The sequence below is a fragment of the Vipera ursinii genome, assembly GCF_947247035.1.
Source record: "Vipera ursinii genome assembly, chromosome: Z".
Lineage (NCBI taxonomy): Eukaryota > Metazoa > Chordata > Lepidosauria > Squamata > Viperidae > Vipera > Vipera ursinii.
In genome coordinates, this window is record NC_139517.1 from 76,102,216 (window position 1) to 76,127,070 (window position 24,855).

General features: G+C 37.1%; 1 protein-coding gene across 2 annotated transcripts in view; it reads left to right on the plus strand.

Annotated features, from left to right (window-relative positions):
• MLH1 (mutL homolog 1) overlaps positions 1–24,855 on the plus strand; it is a 54,005-nt gene that overhangs the window by 11,732 nt on the left and 17,418 nt on the right. For both annotated transcript variants that reach the window (XM_083379355.1, XM_083379356.1), the window contains 10 exons: positions 1,728–1,800; positions 3,240–3,331; positions 5,162–5,204; positions 5,963–6,051; positions 8,304–8,416; positions 9,399–9,492; positions 12,647–12,800; positions 13,386–13,732; positions 16,941–17,086; positions 24,624–24,732. In XM_083379355.1, coding sequence (XP_083235481.1) covers positions 1,728–1,800; positions 3,240–3,331; positions 5,162–5,204; positions 5,963–6,051; positions 8,304–8,416; positions 9,399–9,492; positions 12,647–12,800; positions 13,386–13,732; positions 16,941–17,086; positions 24,624–24,732 — 1,260 coding nt within the window. The remainder of the gene's footprint in view (positions 1–1,727; positions 1,801–3,239; positions 3,332–5,161; positions 5,205–5,962; positions 6,052–8,303; positions 8,417–9,398; positions 9,493–12,646; positions 12,801–13,385; positions 13,733–16,940; positions 17,087–24,623; positions 24,733–24,855) is intronic.

Here is a 24,855-nt window from a genome sequence, read left to right on the forward strand (position 1 = left end):
CATCCAAGAGTTCTTATTTCCTAAGATGTGGATTGAGGTGGGTCCTGACACTAGGTGTTGGCTAGTATAAGTCATATTGTTCGTGTTACTATAACTTCCAATAAAGCTAACCCAGTCAAAAGTAAACAACCTAATGCTAGAGCTGGCCATTACCAGAATGAGATATTTGGGACTGGGCCTCCCACCCAAATTCTTTATCTTTTTGACTCTTGAGTGCCGTGAGTGGCACTTTGAAGATCCTCCTGGACCCACAACTCCTTTGCACAGATTCTTCTGGTGTACCAGTTGTGTCCTTTTCTGCACCAGGAGACCTTACTCATGGTCATTCATGCGTTGCTTACCTGCTGTCTAGATTACTTCAGTATGCTATACATGGGGTTGCCCTTGAAGACCATCTACTAGTCTAGAATGCAGCAGTGTGCACAGTAATGGGACTCCTAGGTTGACCGAGCTAACACATCTGTTATGTGAGCTGCATGGCTTCCAATTTCTTGGTGCAATTCAAGGTGGTGGTCATCACCTATAAAGCTCTATATGGATTTTTTGCAAGTTCATCTTTCCCTAAGGACGTCTGCCCATCTTACCAGGTCAAATAGGGTTGGCACACTCCTATCCCCTTCCCTCAAGTACAATCTAATGTGAGCTAGGAAGTGTGCTTTTTTCCATGGTAGCCCCTGCCCTATGCAATACCTTGTTCCTTGATGTGCAGCAGCCCTTTACCTTTTAGCCTTCCCTAAGCTTTAAAGCACGGGTGCCAAGTCACATTGTGTTCCAATGTATTGCAACTCTTTGCATTGCTGGCAATGGGGTGGGTGTGGCTTCAGTATGATGAAACCAGCTGGCAGTTTGACACCCCTGCTTTAAAGCCTGGGCTTTCCCCCCTAGCTTTGGGAGAGGATTAGATGGTTACAGGTTGACATGGATTGGTACCGAGATTTTATGTTTTAACTGCTAATGTCTTACAGTTTTTAAAATGGTTTTTTTTTAATTTTTGATTGGGAGATGCTCAGAGTTGGCTGGCAGATGGGCAACCATTGAAAGGTTTTAAATAAGTAAATAAATAAATGTTATTGGGTGTTTGGCTAAGAATACATGGTTTTGCTTTGTTATACATTTGTCAGAGAATAGTACAACAAACTTAAGGACAAAACCTGTACTGAAAACAGCATATTGCATTAATAAAAATGGCAGTTCTAAAGCGCATGTCCTGAAAGGTGTTAAAGTGTTTAGCGGTGTTTGAAAACAGAAAATATTGATTCTTTAACATTTCAACTATTTCCAACCAACTTTATTTCCTTTTAGCAGCATGTAATAATTAGGTTAAACTTTTCAGGATGTTGTTTTTTTAAGTTTATTGGTAACAATGGTTTTTTTGGTACTTTTAAGTAGTCCAAGCTATAACTAATATCTATTCTCTGAGCCAATTGTACAAATTTCTTTTAAAGAATTCTCCTTTTCCCTGCCAGTCCATTTAATATGATTATTTTAATTAATTTGAGAATAAGTAGCTATATCTGCTAGTGGTAGAAATTATACCCTCCAGGAGCTTTGTGACTCATATTAGCTCAGTTAAACTGTAAAGGTCATTTTCTGTTTTTAGTAAACCTGCTAAGATATAGTTTTGCTTCTCTTTGGCCTTACAAAGATTAGAAAGTAGCAATAGTGAAAGTTGTATTGTTCTTGAAACTTGTAATATAAGAGGTAACTCTCTTTTGTTTTACTATCAGGGCAAATTACTCTGATGGAAAAATGAAGAGTGTTCCAAAACCTTGTGCAGGAAACCAAGGAACCCAGATCACAGTAGGTTACTTCCATTTTTAATTTTTATAATTCTGGAGCAGCCACATTCCCACCTTGTCCAGTATCTTTACACTCCAGTGCTAACTTTATTGTAGTTTATCACAGCAGGAATGCATCACTGTAGACAGCTGGGAGTGGAGAGTTTGCTCTGGTTAGCCTCAAACATGTTTTTCGAAGCAGCTGTTATCGCTGAAAACCATGGAGGTGTAATAAGAGTATCCCCTTTCAGTAACAAACCTTTTAAATTATAATATTGGAAAAAATGATGTGCAGATTCCTTATCGGAATCTGATCTTTTTATAGTTCAGGTAAACTTGAATTAATGCCTAATTTCTGACTTAATTCCATCTGGTACAAAATATCTCAAATACAAAATGTATACAGTTCTTAGTGGACTTTGTAATAGTTTTTAACTGAAAGTGACACTTTTCTCTCTCCCTTCACACATGTATGCATATATGTATGTATAAACACACGCTGTTTATCTGTCACAGTATTGTCACCCTCAAAATATTAGTTCAAATACTGCATGCACGGTGATACTGGAGGGTCCAATATGAGAGAATGTTAAAATGCATGGTGTATTTATTTCATTAACTGCTCTTTTACTCAGATTTTTCAGACTGATATGCTTTGTGAATAATAGTGAGATTTCACAATAAGTACAAATCTGGAATAGGATAATAGTTGAAATGACAGTAGATACATTGTGGAATATTGAACTCCAGCAATTTTGACTTAAGATGACTGTAAACAGAAATAAGTTCTAGAACTCTTCTGGAAGAAACATTAGGAATATAACAATATTTGATAGTAATTTTGAAGAAAGGTACATAGATCCTTATTGAGTACACTAAAAATACAAGCACTGAAACATCTGAGATTATTTAAACATTGCAGCCAAAATGGATTATGCCAAGTATTGAAAAGTAATAATCAGAAATTGAATAGAAAAGTGTATAAATGAATAGTGATAGCTACTTTAATCTATTATTCTTTATGAGAGGCAATGCTGAGTGTAATTTGGATTAAACCATTATTTGAAAAAACTTCCTGCTTTTTATCACACCACAACCAGAAATATTTTCAATTAAATTATATCATCTTGTATTCATGGTGTATTGCAATTGATATTTGTAGTAATATAGAAGTTTCATGTAAAATTAGAGAGTGAATTTAAACACAGTGATACGCTGCTTGATGATGGCATTCAGTTATTTTTTCAGGACCTTGCAAGGAGAAACAATATTCTGGGGTCCTAGGAAACATTGGGGCAAATAGAGAAGATAGAGCAGGATTAAATGGAGCAAGACAAATTTGATGAATACCCTATGTGCTTGGCAGAATTACCTTTGTTGTGCTTCACAATAAAATACTATTTTGTAACCTTTACTTTGGCTTTGTTTGTTTGTATTAAACACTGTTGTTTCTTTCTGTAGGTTGAGGATCTATTTTACAATGTAGCTACCAGGAGAAAAGCTTTTAAAAATCCTAGTGAAGAATATGCAAAAATACTGGATGTTGTCAGCAGGTGATGTACTTAAAAGGAAGATTGTCATAGTCTATCTGTGTATCTTGCTTTTTGTTAGATTGGAACATTTTTTTTCTTTTAGCTAAGAATTATATCTTTGATAAATTAATAATAGCAAGAGAGATGACTTTATTATATATAGCTGGATCATAGGCTTGAGAAGATATTCTCATAATTGTTGAGAAGAATTCAAGAACAATTGGTACAAACATTTGAAAGTAACTGTAAAAGCATTAACATTAATTGGCCTAGTGAGATTCTTCTCTTCATAGTTGTAAAGCTAACAAAGACTGCCAAAAAATAATAGAACATTTGTTCTGAATCATATAGTTGGTTAAAAGTAAAGGTTCCCCCGCACATGCATGCTAGTTGTTTCCGACTCTAGGGGCCGGTGTTCATCTCCGTTTCAAAGCTGAAGAGCCAGCGTTTGTCCGAAGAGGCCTCCGTGGTCATGTGGCCGGCATGACTAGACGCCAAAGGTGCACGGAACACTGTTATCTTCCCACTGTAGTGGTCCCTATTTTTCTACTTGCATTTTTTACGTGCTTTCAAACTGTCTCACTCTGATCAGAAGAAGAATTCTACAGGAAAAAAATAATAAACCTCCTTTTCTGTGTTATCATTTTGATTATGGGAAAGAGTCTTCCAATTACTATAAGGAAAAACTTCAAAGAGCTGAAAAGTTAGTTAAGGATGTTTTGTTTGAAATAGATCCAACAATTCATGAAAGGCACATCTGCCTGATTTTTTTAGTCAAATCACCTTTCAGCACAGCACAGCAACTTCCTCCAGAAGAGATACAAGAGAAGAAAAAATCTTTAGCTACCTCAGCCAGTTGCATGTACTAAAACCTGATTTTCTAAAAAATAAAATTGAACACTGTTATCTTCCCACTGTAGTGGTCCCTATTTTTCTACTTGCATTTTTTACGTGCTTTCAAACCGCTAGGTGGGCAGAAGCTGGGATGAGTAGCAGGTGCTCACTGTGTTATGCGGCACTCGGGTTTCAACCCGCCATACTGCCAACCGACAAGCTCAGCGTCCTAACCCACTGAGCCACCGCGTTGGTTACAAGTTATTAAACATTCCTCAGAATGTGCTTACTTAATTTTAGATCTTATCATTTAGCAATTCTTCCCTCCCTCACTAATACATAATAAAACTTAAAGGTGTCATGATGTTATGTTAAAAAATTATTTGTTCCACTTCATGATTGTTGCTTTGTAGGCAGTGAAATCCAGTATTTGATGCCATGATGCCTGCTTACATTTACCATACAGTATATTACCAAACATGGGGAAAAGATGTGATACATAGTTCTATTCCATTCTATGTCAGCCATGTATCTTCCATCCACCTTTTATGGATTAGGCCTTACTCAAATTCATTTTATAAATAAATATCAGTTCTCAGTGGGTTAGGACGCTGAGCTTGTTGACCAGAAGGTCGGCAGTTTGGCGGGTCGAATCCCGAGTGCCGCGTAACAGAGTGAGCGCCTGTTACTCGTCCCAGCTTCTGCCAGCCTAGCAGTTCGGAAGCACGTAAAAATGCAAGTAGAAAAATAGGGACCACTATGGTGGGAAGGTAACAGCGTTCCGTGCGCCTTTGGCATCTAGTCATGCCGGCCACATGACCACGGAGATGTCCTCGGACAAGCGCTGGCTCTTCGGCTTTGAAACGGAGATGAGCACTGGCCTCTAGAGTTGGAAATGACTAGCACGCATGTGTGGGGGAACCTTTACCTTTACCTATACATGCTTCACTAACAGTTTTTTCAATGTCTGTTTGGCTATCTACATTAGTTTTTCTTTTTATGTATTCCACACGCCAGGTATGCCATTCACAACTCTGGCATCAGTTTTTCTGTTAAAAAGGTAAAACATATTTTTTCTTCAATATTGCTAAAATAGTATTGTATCTGAATGTTTAATAAAATAGTTAAAAACCTATAGAGAGTAAATGTGTAGGTCAAGCTCATTTTAAAAAGTATAAGAGATTATTTTTGATTTCAGAGTGTTTATGACCTTAACTATTTCAAGTCACATTATTTATTAAGGACGTCTCCGTGGTCTTTTTCTACTTGCATTTTTACGTGCTTTCGAACTGCTAGGTTGGCAGAAGCTGGGACGAGTAACAGGCGCTCACTCTGTTACGCGGCACTTGGGATTCGACCCGCCAAACTGCCGACCTTCTGATCGACAAGCTCAGCGTCCTAACCCACTGAGCCACCGCGTCCCTTTTGCTTATACATTAGAAGCGTCCTAAAAATCATGCTAGGGTCTATTTTCCAGTTGGCTCTTATTTTCGGAGAAATGAGGTAGCAACAGGAAGAGAGTAAGCTTTAGGTAATATAAAAACACTTTTAACAAGATATGCTGAAAGTTGGTTCTTCAGAGCCAAGAATAATGATGACATTGCTGTGATAAGATGAAAGAAAAAAAATAAGCTTTCATTTGAGAGGTTACATATGCTGCTTTGTTTTAGTGCAGGGATCCTTAAACCTTGTTTTCTCAGAAAAAGATGATTTTGCAAGCAAAGTGGTTGTAGAGGATGTACAAAATCCCAGGGGTGAATTTCTATTCATCTAGTTTTTCAATATATATTAAAAGCATTGCTATCTTCTGCTTTGTAGCAAGGCGACACAGTTGCAGATATAAGAACACTGTCAAGTAATACAACTATCGACAATATTCGGTCTGTCTTTGGAAATGCTGTTAGCAGGTATGGTTACCATAAAATGTGGTGTAACTTCAAATCTAATTATGAGTATTACTATGCCCATAAATTGAGTTTAGCGTGACGTACTGGTCACATGCTATACTAGGTGGAACATAGGTTCAAGACATCTTCAGCCTTAGAAATTCTCTAGAGAAATTTGGACCAAACATTAGCTATTAATATATGGTATCTCTCAGGGGTGCCATTATAATGAAATTTGGAGGAAGAAATGCTTTCTATACCACAAGAATTCCTGGAAGAATGGTGGCATATAAATTCTGCCACTTAAATAATCCTGAGACCTAAAAATGTTGAAAAGTGTTAACTTATGGGAAATACAATAGATGAGCAATCAAAAAATTTATTAGAAGTAGTGGAAAGTATGGTTTATGCCATCTCAGGTCCTGGTGAAATGATGAGATATAATTCAATTTTATTTTTTAGAAAATCAGGTTTTAGTACATGCAACTGGCTGAGGTAGCTAAAGATTTTTTCTTCTCTTGTATCTCTTCTGGAGGAAGTTGCTGTGCTGTGCTGAAAGGTGATTTGACTAAAAAAATCAGGCAGATGTGCCTTTCATGAATTGTTGGATCTATTTCAAACAAAACATCCTTAACTAACTTTTCAGCTCTTTGAAGTTTTTCCTTATAGTAATTGGAAGACTCTTTCCCATAATCAAACCGATAACACAGAAAAGGAGGTTTATTATTTTTTTCCTGTAGAATTCTTCTTCTGATCAGAGTGAGACTGTTCCTCATTATAGAAATGGTAATTATAATTTTGGGTTGAACAGTTGATATTTTTGTTAAGCTAACAGAAGTAGGCTTAAATAGAATACATTATTTATTTATGCAGACTGACTTGTCCTTAATAAATTCGATCATTTAGGATTTTTGTAATGCTTAATCTGCCCCTATTTTTCCCTTGAAAAGTCCCCTGACTTTTAATTTGGTTTAATGGTTAAGGCACCAGGTAGAAATCAGGATGCTAAGTTCTATGTCTGCCTTAGGCATGGAAGCTGGCTGGTGAGGAGGAAGGACTGTGTTGAATGTTCACCACTTGAGTTATTTATAAAAATAATAAAAAGAGATATAAATAGATAAATTAATAGTTGATCAAGACTCAAATAAGGCTCCTTGTATCTGCTGCTGTTCTGATATTCACTAGTTTAGACCTGATCTTACTATCATCTACAACTGAGATCAGAATCATACTGTCTGTAAGTACATTGTATCACCAGGCAACCGTTCTGGGGTCTGCAAAGCCTTTTATTTCTCCCAAGTTTGTAAATACTTTTTAAAAATTTTTTAAAGAAAGCTTTATTTGCTGGAAAATAGCGGGCTAGTTTCCCTCCTTTCGTCCTTTTCCCGTTTCCTTTTTTGCCATAGGAAAATAATGTGGCTACTGAAGTCCAAAACTAGGTTGTTTGCCAGCCAACCAAACAAGCAAATTTGTGTTTAAGATTAAACAAATTAGTTTTAGTTTAATTTATTTAAGGGCCATTTGGAACAATTGGATTGGCTGTTTAAAAAAAACGGGTTACTTGAAATAAATGGGTTCAAAGCAACATTATTTTGCAGTTCTCCCAAATGTTTTATAATAATATATAAATGTTTCAATAGGTACAAAAGGATTTGAAAAGTTAGAGATCACTGATTTATAGTAATTATCTTTCTTTAACTGATTTTTTGAGCATGATTGGAATAATTTTTATTTTTCTTCATTGATAAAGTGAATTGAGTCTTCTAAAACAAGTCATTTGGTTTTCTTGCATATGCAAAAGTATGTGAAAGGGAAGGTCACTTTGAAGCTTAAGAAAGGCTGGTTCATTATGGTCTGGTTATAGTTTAAGTGGGCTACCGTATGCTTTTAAAAACAATTTATGGTGGTTCCCTAAAATTGTACATCACAAAGAAAAAAAGTACTCTATATGTACTTCTATGGAGGTATGAAAATAACAATAAGAAGATGTATACTATTTCAGATAAATCGTTGTCCAGTCTCTTCTTAAAAACTTCCAGTGTTGCAGCATTCACAACTTCTGGAGGAAAGTTGTTACCCTGATCATTAAAGATATAGAAGATATAACTAGTAATCACTTATCTGGGATTAAAGACTATAGAAAATAGTGGAATCATGAGCAGAATATGTGTTGCATATTTAATAATTATTAATTACAATAGTTTCAGTATGTTCTTAAAGGTGTTTTATTGAAAAAACAAAAGACTAATTAATTTCTATTAAAATATGTTTAGAGAATTGATTGAAGTGGGCTGTGAAGATGCAACATTGGCTTTTAAAATGAAAGGTTTTGTAACGAATGCAAACTATTCCATGAAGAAATGTATCTTTTTACTTTTTATAAATTGTAAGTACAAATATATTCACTTCCATATTTTCACTGAATGTTTAAGGGATATTTTCATACATTAAAGGCCAATTATTAATTCCATCCTGAAACTACTGGTTATTTTTTTCTTTCACATAGTTCATCCGTGTGTTGAAGTTAAGCTTTCTAAAAAAAATAGCAATAACTATAGTACTGAATCTCAATGAAATAATGAAGGTGAGGAAGAAAGCTCCAATTCCTGTTTTTGCATTACAACCATGAACCTCTCCAGAAGAATACAATTTTAAAAAAAAGGAAAAGAAAAAAAAGTATACATTTTTGTAATATGATCCTTGATGTATTTCTGAAAGCCCAGTGTAGTCTTCAGCTAATTATGCAGTTTTGGTCTAAGGTAACAATGTCTTTAAGTTGATTTGATTTAATACAGTTAAGATCAACCATATTACATAATTCTAATATGAACTGTAATTATCAGCATATGTTGGTTTTCCTCAATATTTAATTAATACTGCTCTACAATAAGGAGGGCCTAAGGACACTGAATTGACTTATGCGTCCAGGCAAAGAAATCATAAATAAGAAAAGAAAATCACAGTCATGGCAGAATCACTATGTTTGGTAATTTAGAAAGAAATATAACCTGTTTAGCAAATAAGTAGATCTTAATTAAAATATATTTCTTGGCAAAATAGATAATTTTCACTGGGTAATTCTTTATGCATATTTTTCACTTATAATGATAGTGCTTAACCGTCATTAAAATAAACAGACTTTAGTTCCAAATCATTGAGTTTGTATGTCTTTAAGAATATTTGTTGAATGTGATGTCATGATTACATAAGATTGTTAAGAACATTTTTACAATCATAAAATTAATTTTTTATTATATATTTGTTATAGGGGTTTTTTTAATATAAAGGCTAAGCTTATTCAGAAATGGATTTAAAAGTGATAATTTGAAAAAAGGTAATTGAAACAATTTTTTCTGTTCTCTTTCCAGGTAGACTGGTAGAGTCAACTGCCCTGCGTAGAGCGATAGAGACTGTATATGCTGCTTATTTACCCAAAAGCACATATCCATTTTTATATATAAGGTAACACTGAGAAATACTTTTGCCATTGAAATTTGATTTGGCAAGAAGAGGAGACTTCCTTTTCCTTCCTAACAATCCAAATATGTAGGTGCTGAGGACCAGTGCTTGATATGTGAATTTGACTGGATAAGGATTACTGAATGGAAATTAAATTTGCATAAGAAGAGGGTACTTCTGAACAATGAGAGGGTTTTTGTTTGAATGTTTAGCAATGTTGTAAGAAGTTGTGCTTCCTTTACAAACAAATGTAATTAAGAGTCTTTTCTAGATTGTGACTTAAACCTGGAATTTCAGATCTCAGCTATGATCTGAACCTCTTTGCCCAATTAGGATTGCTGGAACAGCACTTTTTCCTTTTGGAACCTTCCTAGTAGTTGTGATGGTTCATTCTATGGGTATCTATTGCTTTGATTATTGTAAGGTCTGCAAATACCATGTTTCCCCAAAAATAAGACTCACCCAGAAAATAAGCCCTAGCCTGATTTTTTTTAGCATGATCCTAATATAAACCGTACCCTAAAAATAAGCCCCGGGGGGTGTGGGTGGCCAGCACAGGAGGCGGCAAGTGCATGGGGGCTGACGGTGGCCGGTAGCAGTCATAGCCTGAGCAGGGGGAGGCAGGCAATCGGGATGCGCTTAACAGCAGCCTGGCTTGTGCGGCAGCAGCAGGCGGAGGCAGAGGCACGGGGGGGGGGGAGGTCCGGATCTCCTGTCTACCCCTGTGCCTCTGCCTCCTCCTACTGCTGCTGTCTGAGCTTCCCACAAGCCAGACGGCTGTACACCACATCCAGATTGCCTGCCACGCCCTTCCCCTACCTTCATGCTCAGACTTACCTGCGCTGCACCAAGGAACTGGCGGGATGTGGCTGCTGCCAGATAGTGTTGGCCCTCGTGTGCTCGCTGCGTCTTGTGTTCGTATCGGAGGGTGGGGTGCCTGTCTGGGCTGATCACCCTGATACTGTGGTTCGCCAAAAATAAGCTCTAATGTGTCTTTTGTAGCAAAATATATATATGTAAGACTGGGTCTTATTTTTGGGAAACACGGTATGATCTTTTCTTTGAATGCCATCTGCAAATTTCATTGGCTCAAAATGCTGTAGCCAGGCTTAGGTTTTATCTATTGTCTGTCCATTTCAAAACAAAATTTAATATTCATTGTTAATCTGTAAATAAATAGTGTATTGTGAATATTTCTGCCAGTTCTCTTATTCTACTACCATGTTTCCCTGAAAATAAGAGCTGGTCTTTTGTTTTTTTTTTTTGATCACCAAAATAAGCATCAAGGCTTATTTTTTGTGTGGCTGCAATGAGCAGGAGGTGAGGGGGGTGAGTGGGATGCAGAACAAAGCGAGATGATGGAGAGGTGGAGGACAAAGTGATGCACCGGTGCCACGGCCATAAGCAAGGCGGGGGTGCGGCACTGCCCCACACAGGCTGATAGATGGCCCCACAGCCAGGCCATCAACGTGCCGACAATTGCCTGGCCTTGTGGTGGTGGCTCCAGCAGCCCCATGCAGGATCGCCGGCCTGCTGCTTCTCCTTACTCACCGTTGCAACAAAGCAGGAGGTTGAGCGATGCACCAGTGCTGCAGTCAGTAAGCGAGGTGGTGGTGGTGGGTGGAGAACGAAGCCCCCACGAAGCCTGATATTGCCAGAGTGAGGCAGTAGCGGCTGGAGCAGCTCCTTCCCTGTCTCCCCTCACTTTCCCAAAGAATTCCTTCACTAACCTGCTTTCCAGCTCGTTCTCTACCAACGTGTGCAGGGCAACAAAAGAAGCCTGTGAGACTACCGGTAAAAAAAAAAAAGTTTAGTCAGACCTTTCAACTTTACGAGTTGGAAGGTTAGATTGATCTTTTTTTTTAGTCCCACAAACTTCTTTTGTTGCCCTGCATGGAGAACGGAGCTGGAAAGGAGGTTAGTGAAGGAATATTGCCCTGGGGCAGGGGTTAGGATTTGGCATTGTGGATGCCCTGTGGTGGGGTGGGTGTTAGGATTTGGCATCCACAATGCCAAATCCTAACCCCCGTCCCAGGGCAACCACATTCCTTCACTAACGTCCTTTCCAGCTCTGCTAGCATCAAGCCTCTGCAGGCTGGGCGGCCAAGGATACTGTTGGGGCTTTGCCTCCACCCCCCCACCACCTCGCTTAGTGGCTGTGGCATGGGTGCATCGCTCAAGCCTCCTGCTTCGTTGCGGTGTTGAGTAAGGAGAAGAAGGAGCTTCATCCTCTACCTCCCCACCACCTTGCTTAGTGCTGTGGCATGGGTGCATTGCTCAAGCCTCCTGCTTTGTTGCAGTGTTGAGTAAGGAGAAGAAGGGGACCAGCAATCCTGCATTGGGCTGCTGAAGCCACCGCTGCAAGGCCAGGCAATTGTCAGCATGTTGATGGCCTGGCGGCCCTTTGTCAGCCCGTGTGGGACGCGTGGGGCAGCACCTTGCTTCGTCCTCCACCCCCTCACTGCCTTGCTTCATCTTCAACCCCCCCCCACTGCCTCGCCTCTTGGCCGCAGCACCTCCCCCCTCCTCATGTCGGCAGCAAGCAGACAGAATGTGCGGGTGGCCAGGTTCTTAAGTAGGGATTTTGGGGTAGGGCTTACATTTGGCGCAGGCATGAAAATCGGGTTAGGTTTTATTTTCGAGGTAGGTCCTATTTTCGGGGAAACAGGTACTTATGAATAAATAATTCAAAAGACATTTTTTCTGTGTGAACTTCCAGTTTATATAGATTCCTTTTATGGGAAGTATACCACTTTTAGTTCATGAACTCAATGCAAAATATAAATTACATTCTGTATTTTGGGCAGGCCTTAAAATATTATCTTTAAATTAAACTTCAACATCAAATGTTGTGAATTTCCTGTGTCTTTGCTTGCTTATAGTGCTTAATCTTTTTGTATGATCTTTTCAGATTTCCTTAAGGAAAAAGGGCAGTAAATGAATATTATAGTATTGATGTTGTATTTGCGTTTGTTTCAAAATGCACAGCAAGCTATACAGTAGAAGTCTCTCAGTCATGTGCTTAAAGGATTACTATGATTTGTATACTTCTGGTTTTGAAAAAATACATAGTACCACAGTTCTGATTATATCGTAAATTTGTAACTGAACACAAGTTTGAACAGCTTGCATTTATTGTTCTGAAAATGTTTTATAGCCTTGAGATTGCACCTCAGAATGTGGATGTGAATGTGCATCCTACAAAGCATGAAGTTCATTTCCTGCATGAAGACAGCATCCTGGAGCGTGTACAACAACATATAGAGTGCAAATTGTTAGGTTCCAACTCATCAAGGATGTATTTCACGCAAGTAAGTGGATTCCTATATCCCCAAAGGAGTGTTAATGTGTGCTTTGTTAATAATAATCCTATGAAAATCATTCCAAACTAGGTTATAGTATGTTGTGTATGAGAAACACTTCTTCTTGCTGGATATTTGCATAGCTGAGTGCACAGTTCAGTTTAAAGAGGGTTCTTTGAGGTGTCCTCGGTGCCTTCTGAGCTTGCTTATTTTCCTGCAGATGTTTCATTACCCAAACTAGGAATGTTACCTAGTTTGGGTAATGAAACATCTGCAAGAAAACAAGCAAGCTCAGAGAGCACCAAGGACCAATTATTTCAACCCTGAACTCCAAATATTCTTCACTGAGAGGTTTGTTTTTTTTTGATAAAGAATCAGTATTGTATAATAAACAGTATTTGTATCTTATAACAAATCATTGGAAATCTGTTGAATCACTGAGAAATCCAAATATATTATCTTAATATAAATTAATAATTTTAATTGTGTAATATAAAGTTAAAGTAGGTTTCATGTAAGGTAGAGCTTGGAAAAGGACTTTACATTTGTAGAAACATTAAAATATTATTTCATCATTGTTTTTCTGCAATGAAGACATTGTTACCAGCCATTACTGCCCCTTCCACTGAAGTTGTTAAATCAACAAAATCTTCAGCTATTCAAGGAAATGAGAAGGTTTATGCTCATCAGAAGATCCGCATTGACTCACGGGACCAAAAATTGGATGCTTTTCTTCAACCAGTTAATAAAACTAAGACTATGGGACTTGCTATGGCAGAACCAGAGGACAAAAGCAACATGCAAAGTTGCAAAACTACTGGAGTACAAGATGTTGAAATGGAAGAATGTGGTAATTTGAATACAAGTGTCTCAAGAGCTGAAGAGACACCGAAAGGATCAATGGAAAGACAATCAATGCCTATTGAGGCAGTACCTGAAAGGTAAGAGGGGTTTTTTTGCACAACGCTCTCTTTCTTTTAAAAACATCTTCTCTTTTCTAGTTATATTAAAATCAGAATCTATATGCTTTTAAGCCTTTGATAGAAAAAAAGATGAACTCTTGGTCTAGATTTTTAAGTGCTTTTTAAAATTCTTTAATATTTGCCCGGGCTGCTTAGTATTATCTATTTTAATAATTATTTGATTTCTAATAAGTATCCGATATTCTTATTAGCTAACTAAAATCCAGGTAGGAATGAATTTTTTACTTAGTCTTAATTAAAACCCAGGTGCTAGCAAAAATGTTATTTATAATCTTAGGTTATAGTAACTGTTTAGTCCCTTCAGTATAACTTTATAGGCTTTTTTTTCTTTTATACAATTGCTCATGGATGTGTCGTGGAAAAAACCCAATGGAAAAGACAAGAAACAGCAACAAAAACCAATAATTCTTATTTTAAGATTCAGAGGTTTATTTTTCTAATAATTTAGAACATAGCAAGCATAATAACACATCATCATGTACATTAATAACCCATTGCAATGAGGACCAAATGGTTATAGCAAATTCCAATAGGACAGCTATAGGCCAATGGCAGATCAATCAGGTCCAGTCCCAACCTTTTATACACTTTCTTGTTCTACGACTAGGCAGATGGTCTGCTGACTTTTGTTGACATTTGCTGACCTCTTACTGACTCTCTGCTGACCTACTTTCCACATATACTTTCTGCTGAACATAACTCTCCAAATATACCCGTGTACATTGGAACCTGCATCCATCAGCTATTTTCAGTTCCCTATTTCTCCCATGGTTATAATACTCATGTTCCAACTATACATAGACCTATCTACTTTGCAATTTCATATTGCACAAATTACAAATAGTACGCTCATATTGTGAAATGGTATAAAGTTCAAGTCAAAGCTTTGTTTTAAATCACAACTGTGGGGCCTATCACAGGTTTGCTTCAGCCTCATCTTGTTATATGAGGAGGGGGCTATATTTTCATCTCCCACAGATGTATTAACGGTGTGTTGCATTTTTAAATTTTTGACTTGGTTTGGAGCTTAGATACAATAAGGGAAAAAATGATTTGATCCCCTGCTGATTTTGTATGTTTATCCACTGACAAAAAAAATGATCAGTCTATAATTTTAATGGTAGGTTTATTTTAACAGTGAGAGAAAGAATAACAACAACGCCCCCCCCCCCAAAAAAAAAACACATTTCAAAAAAGTTATAAATTGATTTGCATTTTAATGAGTGATCCCTTCGCAAAACATGTCTTAGTACTTGGTGGCAAAATTCTTGTTGGAAATCACAGGGGTCAGACGTTTCTTGTAATTGGCCACCAGGTTTGCACACATCTCAGGAGGGATTTTGTCCCACTCCTCCTTGCAGATCCTATCTAAGTCATTAAGGTTTCTAGGCTGATGTTTGGCAGTTCGAACCTTCAGCTACCTCCACAGATTTTCTATGGGATTAAGGTCTGGAAACTGGCTAGGTGCCTCCTTAATGTGCTTCTTCTTGAGCTGCTCCTTTGTTGCCTTGGCTGTGTATTTTGGGTCATTGTCATGCTGGAATACCCATCCACAATGCATTTTCAATGCCCTGGCTGAGGTAAGGAGGTTCTCACCCAAGATTTGATGGTACAGGGCCCCGTCCATTGTTCCTTTGATGCTGTGAAGTTGTCCTGTCCCCTTAGCAGAAAAACACCCCCAAAGCATAATGTTTCCACCTCTGTGTTTGACTGTGGAGATGGTGTTCTTGGGGTCATAGGCAGCATTTCTCTTCCTCCGAACATGGCGAGTTGAGTTGATGCCAAAGAGCTTGAGACTTTCATTCATTTCTACTCTTGAGTCATTCAGATGTTCATTGGCAATCTTCAGATGGGCGTGTACATGTGCTTTCTTGAGCAGGGGGACTTTGTGGGTGCTGCAGGATTTCAGTCCTTTACGGCATAGTGTGTTACCAATTGTTTTCTTGGTGACTCTGGTCCCAGCTGACAAGATCCTCCTGTGTAGTTCTAGGCTGATTCCTCACTGTTCTCATAATCATTGAAACCACAAGGTGAGATCTTGCATGGAGCCCCAGACTGAGAGAGATTGACAGTTATTGTATGTTTCTTCCATTTGCGATCAGTGGCACCAACTGTTGTAGGTCTGTGATCTTGTCTCTGACATCCTTGGACAGCTATTTGGTCTTGGCCATGATGGAGAGTTTTAAATCTGATTGATTGATTTCTTCTGCGGACAGGTGTCTTTTATATAGGTAACAGGCTGAGATTAGGAGTACTCCCTTTAAGAGAGTGCTTCTAATCTCAGCTCTATACCTGTATAAAAGACACCTGGGAGCCAGAAATCTTGCTGATTGATAGGGGATCAAATAATTATTTTACTCATTAAAATGCAAATCAATTTATAACTTTTTTGAGATGTGTTTTTCTGGATTTCTTTTGCTGTTATTCTGTCTCTCACTGTTAAAATAAACCTACCATTACAATTATAGACTGATCGTTTCTTTGTCAGTGGGCAAACATACAAAATCAGCAGGGGATCAAATAATTTTTCGCCTCACTGTAAGTAATGTTGGAGTAGACCTCATTTACCAGTCTACTATAGAGAGCATCCTCTCGTATGGTATTGTGGTTTGGTATGCTGGTCTGACAGCCGCGGATAGGAAAGTATTACAGAGGGTAGTGAGCACAGCACAAGACATTGTGGGCTGTCCCCTGACACCACTGGATGACATCGCCAGGGCTCGCTGCCTTGGAAGAGTGAGGAAGATTCTCAGGGATGACTCACACCCTGGACGGTATCTCTTTACTCTCCTACCATCCGGTAGGAGATATAGGAATATAGCCAGACGTACCAACAGGCTGAAAAATAGCTTTTATCCGTGGGCTGTTAGGCTTTTAAATGGGACACAATCTTATGCAGAATTGACTTGGGAGGCCGGTGTGTGGTGTAGTTGGTTCACATGGTGTGGTAGGATGGAGGGTTTGTTGTCACTGTGTGTTGGGGGGAGAGAGCACGGGGGGAGGCTCAGCTAATCTCAGTGTACACATGTTGTACTTTGACAATAAAAGTTTATTATTATTATTATTATTAGTAGGCAATATTTTTAAAACAGCTGGCACAATTTATTTATTTATTTTTAAATGCGTTCTTTGAAAGAGATGTTATTCAGTTTAATTTCTCTTGCAGAAAAAGGCAGCGAACAGATCATGGTCTTGAAATAGAAAAACAACAACAACAGGAAATGACTGCTGCCTGCACTCCAAGAAGAAGAATTATTAACCTAACCAGTGTATTGACTCTACAAGAAGAAATTAATAAAAGGGCAAATGCAAGTAAGTTTATTTCTTTTTGCCGCTAGTTTCTTACACTGCCTGTAACTTTTTTCAGTAATTCAGCAGCAAGGGGGGACTCGTTTGCTTGTAGAATGTGTGAATGTGCTGTGCTGAATGGAGAGGTGTTGCATGTACTCTTGGCAATGAGAGCTGGTAAAAATAAAATGCCTCAGAATGGTCAACTTCCCCTTCCAAGGATGTCTGTTGAGAACGATAGTTCCCAGATTGGGGTAGTCAGGGCCTGGGAAATGATAATAGGGCTACTATTTGAGGATTGGAGGCAGGTCAAAATATTATGATTGTAATGGGAAGGGGAAAATATGGTGAAAGACAGGACCACAAGACTATTGTCTTATAACAGGTCCACATTCCAGCTCTTTGATCTGAGCCCAATGCCTAACAATAGCCCTATTCCTATCCCCATATCCTAGACCAGGGGTGTCAAACTGCTGGCCCGCAGGCCGGACGTATCATCTGGAAGCCACACTCACCCCATTGCCGGCAATGGCAAAATAGTCCCAATATGTCTCGCGACGTCACATGACATCACAAGTTTGACATGTCTGTCCTATACACTCGTTTCCCCAACCAGCTGCTGCTACAGAATGACAGGTCTATTTATGTCTTCATCACAAGTTTATTTTTCAGAATCCTTACTGAATTAACAGAATTATCTATTCATTGTTTGTTTATAAATAATTGTTATAAATTATTTTATTAAAATTACTATTTTTTTGTAAAGACTTCACAAAGTTTGAATGTGTGCTCAGATTGAAAGTCCTGCAAAACATTAGCCTAGAAAGCAAAGTTTGATTCATGTACTTGAGCTACTGATGAAGTAACAGCGTTAACAAGTTGTGTATTTCTGAGCAGTATAGTAAGCTTAATTATTACACTAGATTGCAGTTAATGCTGATGTTGGTGTGAAAACAATCTCATGATGTATTTTTAGATTCAATTTATTATCAGTGTAATAAATTGTTGAGTTAGGAGAATCAATGAGAATTTTATTATCAGGTTCTTTAAATATTTTGAAGGAAATAAAAATAGCTTATACCTTCTTCATATGAATAGATTCTTCTTAGCTGTAGGTTTGTATGTTTCAGAACAGAATATCCATGTGATAGAAATAAGCGGAGCTGGCATTCAGTTGATTACTAATGTTATATTTTGATATACACCTGCTAATGACATATTATTTTGTTCTTAATATTTTTCTCCTAGTATAAATAGCCATTGTCTTTTGAAAAATCTAGATTGGATTTTAAAAGTTTACAAATAGATATTGTTTGAGTTGAGTTGACTTTAGAAATGGGCTTAAATATTTGCTAATCTTCAGATTTTTGGGAACAAAATTCTTATTTGGCCACACTAAATATATTTACTTTTGAACAGAAAATTTTAAATTTCCAGTCAGTTGTACAAATGGGACAATTAAAACTGGGTTCTTGGTTTCATGTATTTTATTATTATCAATTTTTATAGGGTTAGGAATAAGGTGGGGTTAGGGTTAAGGTTGGGATTTGGGTTGGGTTTAGGATTTTTCCAAATAACATTTTCAATATTTAGCAAACAGCATAATGTCTGGGTTCATGTGTTTAACAAACAATAATAGATATAGTTAATTATCATAAACAATATATTATTTAATCACTCAATAGCCTTCTTGCTAATATATATTCAAAGTTACATATCACATTCCTTTAACTCGTTTTTCTAGCCATTGATAGAAGTTATCCCATGTTCTAAAGTCTTCTTTTTAATCTTTAAAGACAATCTATCCATTTCTGCACACTCTAGAATTTTCTTAATTACTACTTCTTCAGCTGGTAAGTTTTCATTTTTCCAATATTGGGCAAATACAATTCTTGCTGCTGTTAATACGTGTGTATTAGCTCATAATTAGCTCCTATTTCTCCTAACAAAAATAATTCTGGTTTAAGGTCTATTTGTTTTTTAGTCATTTTCTCCAACCATAAATATATTTTAACCCAAAATCTTTTTGCTTTAGGGCATGTCCACCAGATATGATAATAAGTACCTGGTCTTTCCATTTCCAACAGTTGTTTGAAGTATTTTTAAACATTTTTGCTAATCTCACTGGTGTTATACGCCATCTGTAAAACATTTTATATGTTTTCTTTATATGCCACTGCTTTAGTTAATTTAATATTTCTTTCCCATAATTTTTGCCAATCTTCTAATTCTATATTATATCCAAAATTCTTTGCCCATGTTATCGTTTCTTTTACTTGTTCTTACTCCATCTTTAAGTTTAACAGAAATCTATAGTTTCTTAATCAATTTTTCATCTGTTTTTAACAGTATCTGATCAAATTCTGTCTGTTCTTTATAAAATCCCGTTGCTTTGACATCTTTTTCATATCTCGTTTGACTTTGCAGATATGGCCACCATCAATACCTTGTTCTTATAAATCTTGTTTGTTTTTCAATTTTCCTTCATTGTCCAAAATATCTTTATAAGTCACAACTTTATTGTAGTTAATTAAATTTGGGTAAGTAAAAGCTTCCATTGTTGAAAGCCATTCAGGTATCTTAATATAAATTTTTTCTTTTATTTTTTCCCATTCTGAAAGAAGTGCATTCCTTATAAAATAGTTTTGAAAGTGTCTATGTATTTTATTCTTCCCATACCACAGAAAGGAATGCCAACCAATTTGTAGGTCATACCCCTCTAAGTACAATAGTCTTTTATCTCTAAGCATTATCCATTCTTTAAGCCATGTTAGAATGGTTGTTTGGTAATATAATCTCAGTCCGGCAATGCAAATCCTCCACTTTCTTTTGCTTGTTGTAGCATTTTCACTTTAATTCTAGCTTTTTTTCCTTGCCAGATAAATTTCAATAATATTATATTCAGTTCATCAAAAAAGACTTTTCCCAGCCTTACAGGAATCGTTTGAAATAAAAAGAGTATTTTTGGTAAGATATTCATTTTCAGTGTTTCTATTCTCCCCAACAATGAGAGTTGAAAGTTTTTCCACTTTTCCAAATCCAATTTTATTCGTTTTAGCAGTCTTACATAGTTATCTTCTTTTATTGTTACACATCTTGCTGTTAGATAAATTCCCAAATATTTATTTTTTTTAACTATTTGAAGATTTGTGGGGGGTTTTTGTTAGTTGATTTTTTTGTTTTTCTGTTAGATTCTGTAAACACTTTAGTCTTCTCTGTTTATTGTCAACCCTACCACTTCTCCAAATTTTTCTATTTTCTCCAGAAGTTTGGTGTTTGTTTTCAATGGAACTTCCAATATAAAAACGAAATCATCTGCAAATGCTTGTAGTTTATATTTTTCATCTTTTATCTCCAGTCCTTTAATTTCTATATCTTGTCTAATGTTTCTATTCAGTACATCCAATGTTAGTATAAATAGTAATGGAGATAGTGGACTTCTGTGTCTTGTGCCCTTTTTAATATTGAAGTTTTCTGTAAGATCTCCATTTACAATTATTTTGGCTGTTTACAATAAATTGTTTTGATTACATTCATTAACTTTTTTCCAAAGTCCATTTATGCAAATTGCTGAAACATAAATTGCCAGTTTATGTTGTCTAACGCTTTTTGTGCATCAAGGAATATTAAAGCCATCTGTTTACCTGAATGAATTTCATAATACTCTAACACATCAAGAATCATTCTTAAATTATTTTTTATCTGCCTTAGGTAGGAAACCATTTTGATCTGTGTATATAAATTCGATCAAAAATTTCTTTAGTCTTTCTCAGTGCTTTTTTTCTAAAAAAAAAAAAAAAGGTGCCGGAACTCTCATCTTGGTGGCCGCAGGGGGGTGGGGGGAGCTTTGCTGCGGTCACGGGTGCGAGGGGTGTTGGTGGCGGGCTGCCCCCCAGGGCTGGAGCTGGCGCAGCTGGTGCTGTGGGAGCAGCAGGACCCGCTCTATATGGCGGGGCTGCACGGGGCGGGGGGCAGAGGTGGTGCGGGCCAGGCGATGCAGGGCGGCCACTTAGGCACGCAGGGCGAGGCGATGGTGGCACAGGTCCAGCACCAGTTAGGCCACCAGCCTGGCTGACACAGGGGAGCACAAGGAAGGAGTGCCAATGGACTCCGCAGAACCCACTTCCCACTCCTTGTCCTCTTTTACTTACCTAGTTGAGATAGTGTAGTTGGGCAGCAGGGAGGGATGCAAAGTTCTTGCCAAATCGCCTTCGCTACAGACAACTTGCCGGTGCAACATTTGCCGGCCAGGTCTTTTGGCACAGGGCAGTGGTGGTGATTTTATTACTTTTTTTTTTTAAAAAAAGTCTGTGCTCTGTCCAAGGGTACTTGGTAGGCTGCATGTACAGGCCTGGTCTAGAATTTATTTTGGAGCATTCAACTATCTAGAGCAGGCATGTCAAACTGATTTTGTTTGAGGCAACTTCTTCTAAAAGAATTGCCATTAATTTGTTTTAATAAAATAATTTAAATCAATTTTTCACTTGATTTCAAATTAAATGTATTATATTGGTTGACGAGATTTTTTTTTTTTTAGTACAATTGCCAAATGCAATAAACTGGTTTTAGGTATATATGTGCACTAATTATTTCAACACCAATACATTTTAACAACATATTCCATTTGTAAATGAATGGCAAATGCAAATTATACAATTTTTTGTGCAAAAATAAAACAAAATAACAGATTTAAGAGCTGTTATCATTATTAGATAAAAAATAATTCCATCATCCAAAACTTTGTTATACTGTATTTAATAAACAGATGCTTTGGGATTAAAAAAAAAGACTGACTACATTTGATTGTGTATCACCATGGCACTAAAACAAAATTCGAACAGTGTATGAAAAATAAAGGTTCCCTAAACGTCTGCTGGCTATATCTATACATTTTCCTTGATAGCATATCACATATAATTGAAGATTATAATTAGTTGCGTGTGCACGTTCAGCAAGTGTGATGTATTTGTGCTGGCATTTCTAGGCCTCTTTCCAACCACATCCAAAAAACAAACATTGGAATTCTTAAGGCCATATTTTGTACTCCCCAGCAATCTGCTACTGGAAGGAAAAAGCAATCCCTGCTGTGTTACTGATCCCAGAGAAGCATTTGCATGTATGCAGGTATCCTTAGGGTGCCATAGTTATGGATGAGAAATATTGGTTGCAAAGTTGGCATTTCTGAATGTAATACAGATATTTTGGACTTATTTTTCTTTCTTTGCATGTCTGATATTTTTAAAATGGCATATGCTACTGACTACACTTATGCACATATGTAACATCTTTTGCTAGGATACATGACCACTGCTTTTCCAGAATGTGAAAAGTGAAAGATTGTGACTAAACAAAAATTTAATGTACAGATAATACCACCAGAAATTATTTTAGCCTTTTTAATAAATGTTGTTATTGATGTTAACCTCACCATGGAAAACATCGTATATTGTTTATATACTAGATTAATCAGGGCGGCTTACAATCTAAGAAGCACAAATCAATGTGCTTAGCAATAAATATTTATTTATTAACGAAATGTATATAGTTGACCTTTTACTAAAAGAACTTGGGGGGTGTAAATAATAGCTGGTTCCTTGTAGCAAAACCCTTTTTCCATTAATTTCCTAGTTAGAAACTGGTATTCTCTTCGGGATTCTCTTATTCTCCTAGGAATTTGTTTGAGGACTACAATTTCTTTTTCTTTGTATTTCAAAAGTTCGTCTCTTACTCTTCTCAAAAACTCATCTCTTGTAGATTTTTTAAGAAATCTAACATGTACTTCCCTGGGGATTTTATTTCTTCTAGCATAGTTTGAGTTGACTTGATAGATCTGGTCTAATTCTTCTTCCATTTGCTGTTTCTCGGTTCCTAATGTGTCTGCTAATAATTCGGTTATCAAGCCTAGGAGATCCTCTTTCTTATCTTCCATTATATTTTAAAATCTTAAAAATTATGAGGCTCTTTCCACCTCTATCCCAGCTATCAAGTCTTCTAGTTCTTCATTTATTTGGATCAACTTCTGATTTTCATCTTTTAAAATTTCTAATTTCTGGTCAACCTCAGTTGATTTATCTTCTGTTTTTTGAATTCTTTGTTGATTATCTGTGATCATCTGTTTAAAATTTTCAAATTGAGAATCCATATTGTTAATTTTTTAACTCATTTTATCAAAATCACTTTTCAAATCCTCATGGTTTCTCAATGTGACCGCCATGTGAGTAGCAATTGCCTTTTGAATTGCTTGTAGGGTTGCTTGAGTGTCCCTTTGGAAGGTATTAGTCTTTTCTTGTTGAAGCATTGTATCAATTGATCTCTGATAGACTGGACTTGCAGAAGCCAAAGAGGGAGCAGAAGATCCTTTTTTTCCAACTTTATATAAGTTAGGAGCGCTCATCTTTATCTTTGTAATCCACCAAGTAAATCAAAATTTGTAATCCAATAGGCTCCTAACAAATAGGAGAGGTAAACAATAAAAATAATAAATAGCAAAGAAGAGCAAAAAGAAAAAATAGAAAGAAAAAAGGAAAAAACCCACCAAAATTTGTAATCCAAAGTATTCTGTTCGGAGGGATTTCTTGTTATTCACTTTTTCAAAACAGCTTGTAAAGATTCCAGGTCAAGCTGTATTTGTAATCCAGGGAAGCCCGATGAATTCAAACACAGTTTTTATTTATAATTGTAATCCATCCTGTAAGACAGGGGAATCCAAAAAGAGTCTTTCTTTTCCAGCCACAATCTTCAGTACTTTGAATTCCAAGGACACCAAAATGTTTAAACTATAGGCAATGTCTGGGCGTACAGCCAAGTTTTACTCCTATCAGAGCAACTCAGTAAGATAAAGATAAAAAGAAAACTGCATGTAGTTCTCCGTTTTGCCACTAGATGTCATTAGATGTCCATTCCCACCATACTTTGAGAAAGTTAAAAAGGTGAAAACCCAATGGTTTCCAAACAAGAAATTATCCTTCTTTTATGCCTGTTATCTTCACAGTATTGTTACAAGCCAGTTTTAATTTCCCCAAAGCTTAAACTGCAACTTATAATTCAGGAGGGAGGGGTAAAGAAAAAAATCCCACCCTCCCTAAAGCTTGGGGCTTTGCTTTTGAATGCTGTTTCCCAGAACTGGTATTTCCACTAAGAAAAGTAGTGTCACCCAGATCAGCTGTTTTGCCTTCCGCTTTAAAATTTGTTGTCTCCGATAATCAGCCGCTTCTGGCAGACCGCATGGGTGTGGTCAGCCTTTCTTCCTGCCGGTCCCAAGGGCTCCTTTGGATCAAGCATGCCAGCACAATCTGCAAAGTTTCACCTTTTGGCCAGCCACCTCTATGGGGCAACTTTTAGTCCTGTCGGACTCCCAGCTGATAGAAGTCAGACTTGGGGAAGGGAAATTCATTCCCCAGCGACCATCTTGCAGCAACGTCACCAGAAACCACTGTTTCATGTAGTTTTAAAAGTAACTAAAGTAGATTAGCAATGAATTGCAAAATCCATTGTGATTTTTAAAGAGCAATAATGTTATTAATTTTGTACCATATCTTAAATGTAAATAAACTTGTTTCAGGTCTGCAGGAGATGCTTCGTGGTCATTCGTTTGTTGGAAGTGTTAATCCTCAATGGGCACTGGTTCAGTATCAGACGAAACTTTATCTTCTGAATACCACAAAACTCAGGTAGTCTGAATGTATTGTTATTTTTGTCAAAACAAAATTGATTTAATTACTTGAGATAGGAAATAAATCTTAAACAGATGTTCTGGGCTGCAGCTTAGCTTTTGCATTTTGTTCATAGTCCAG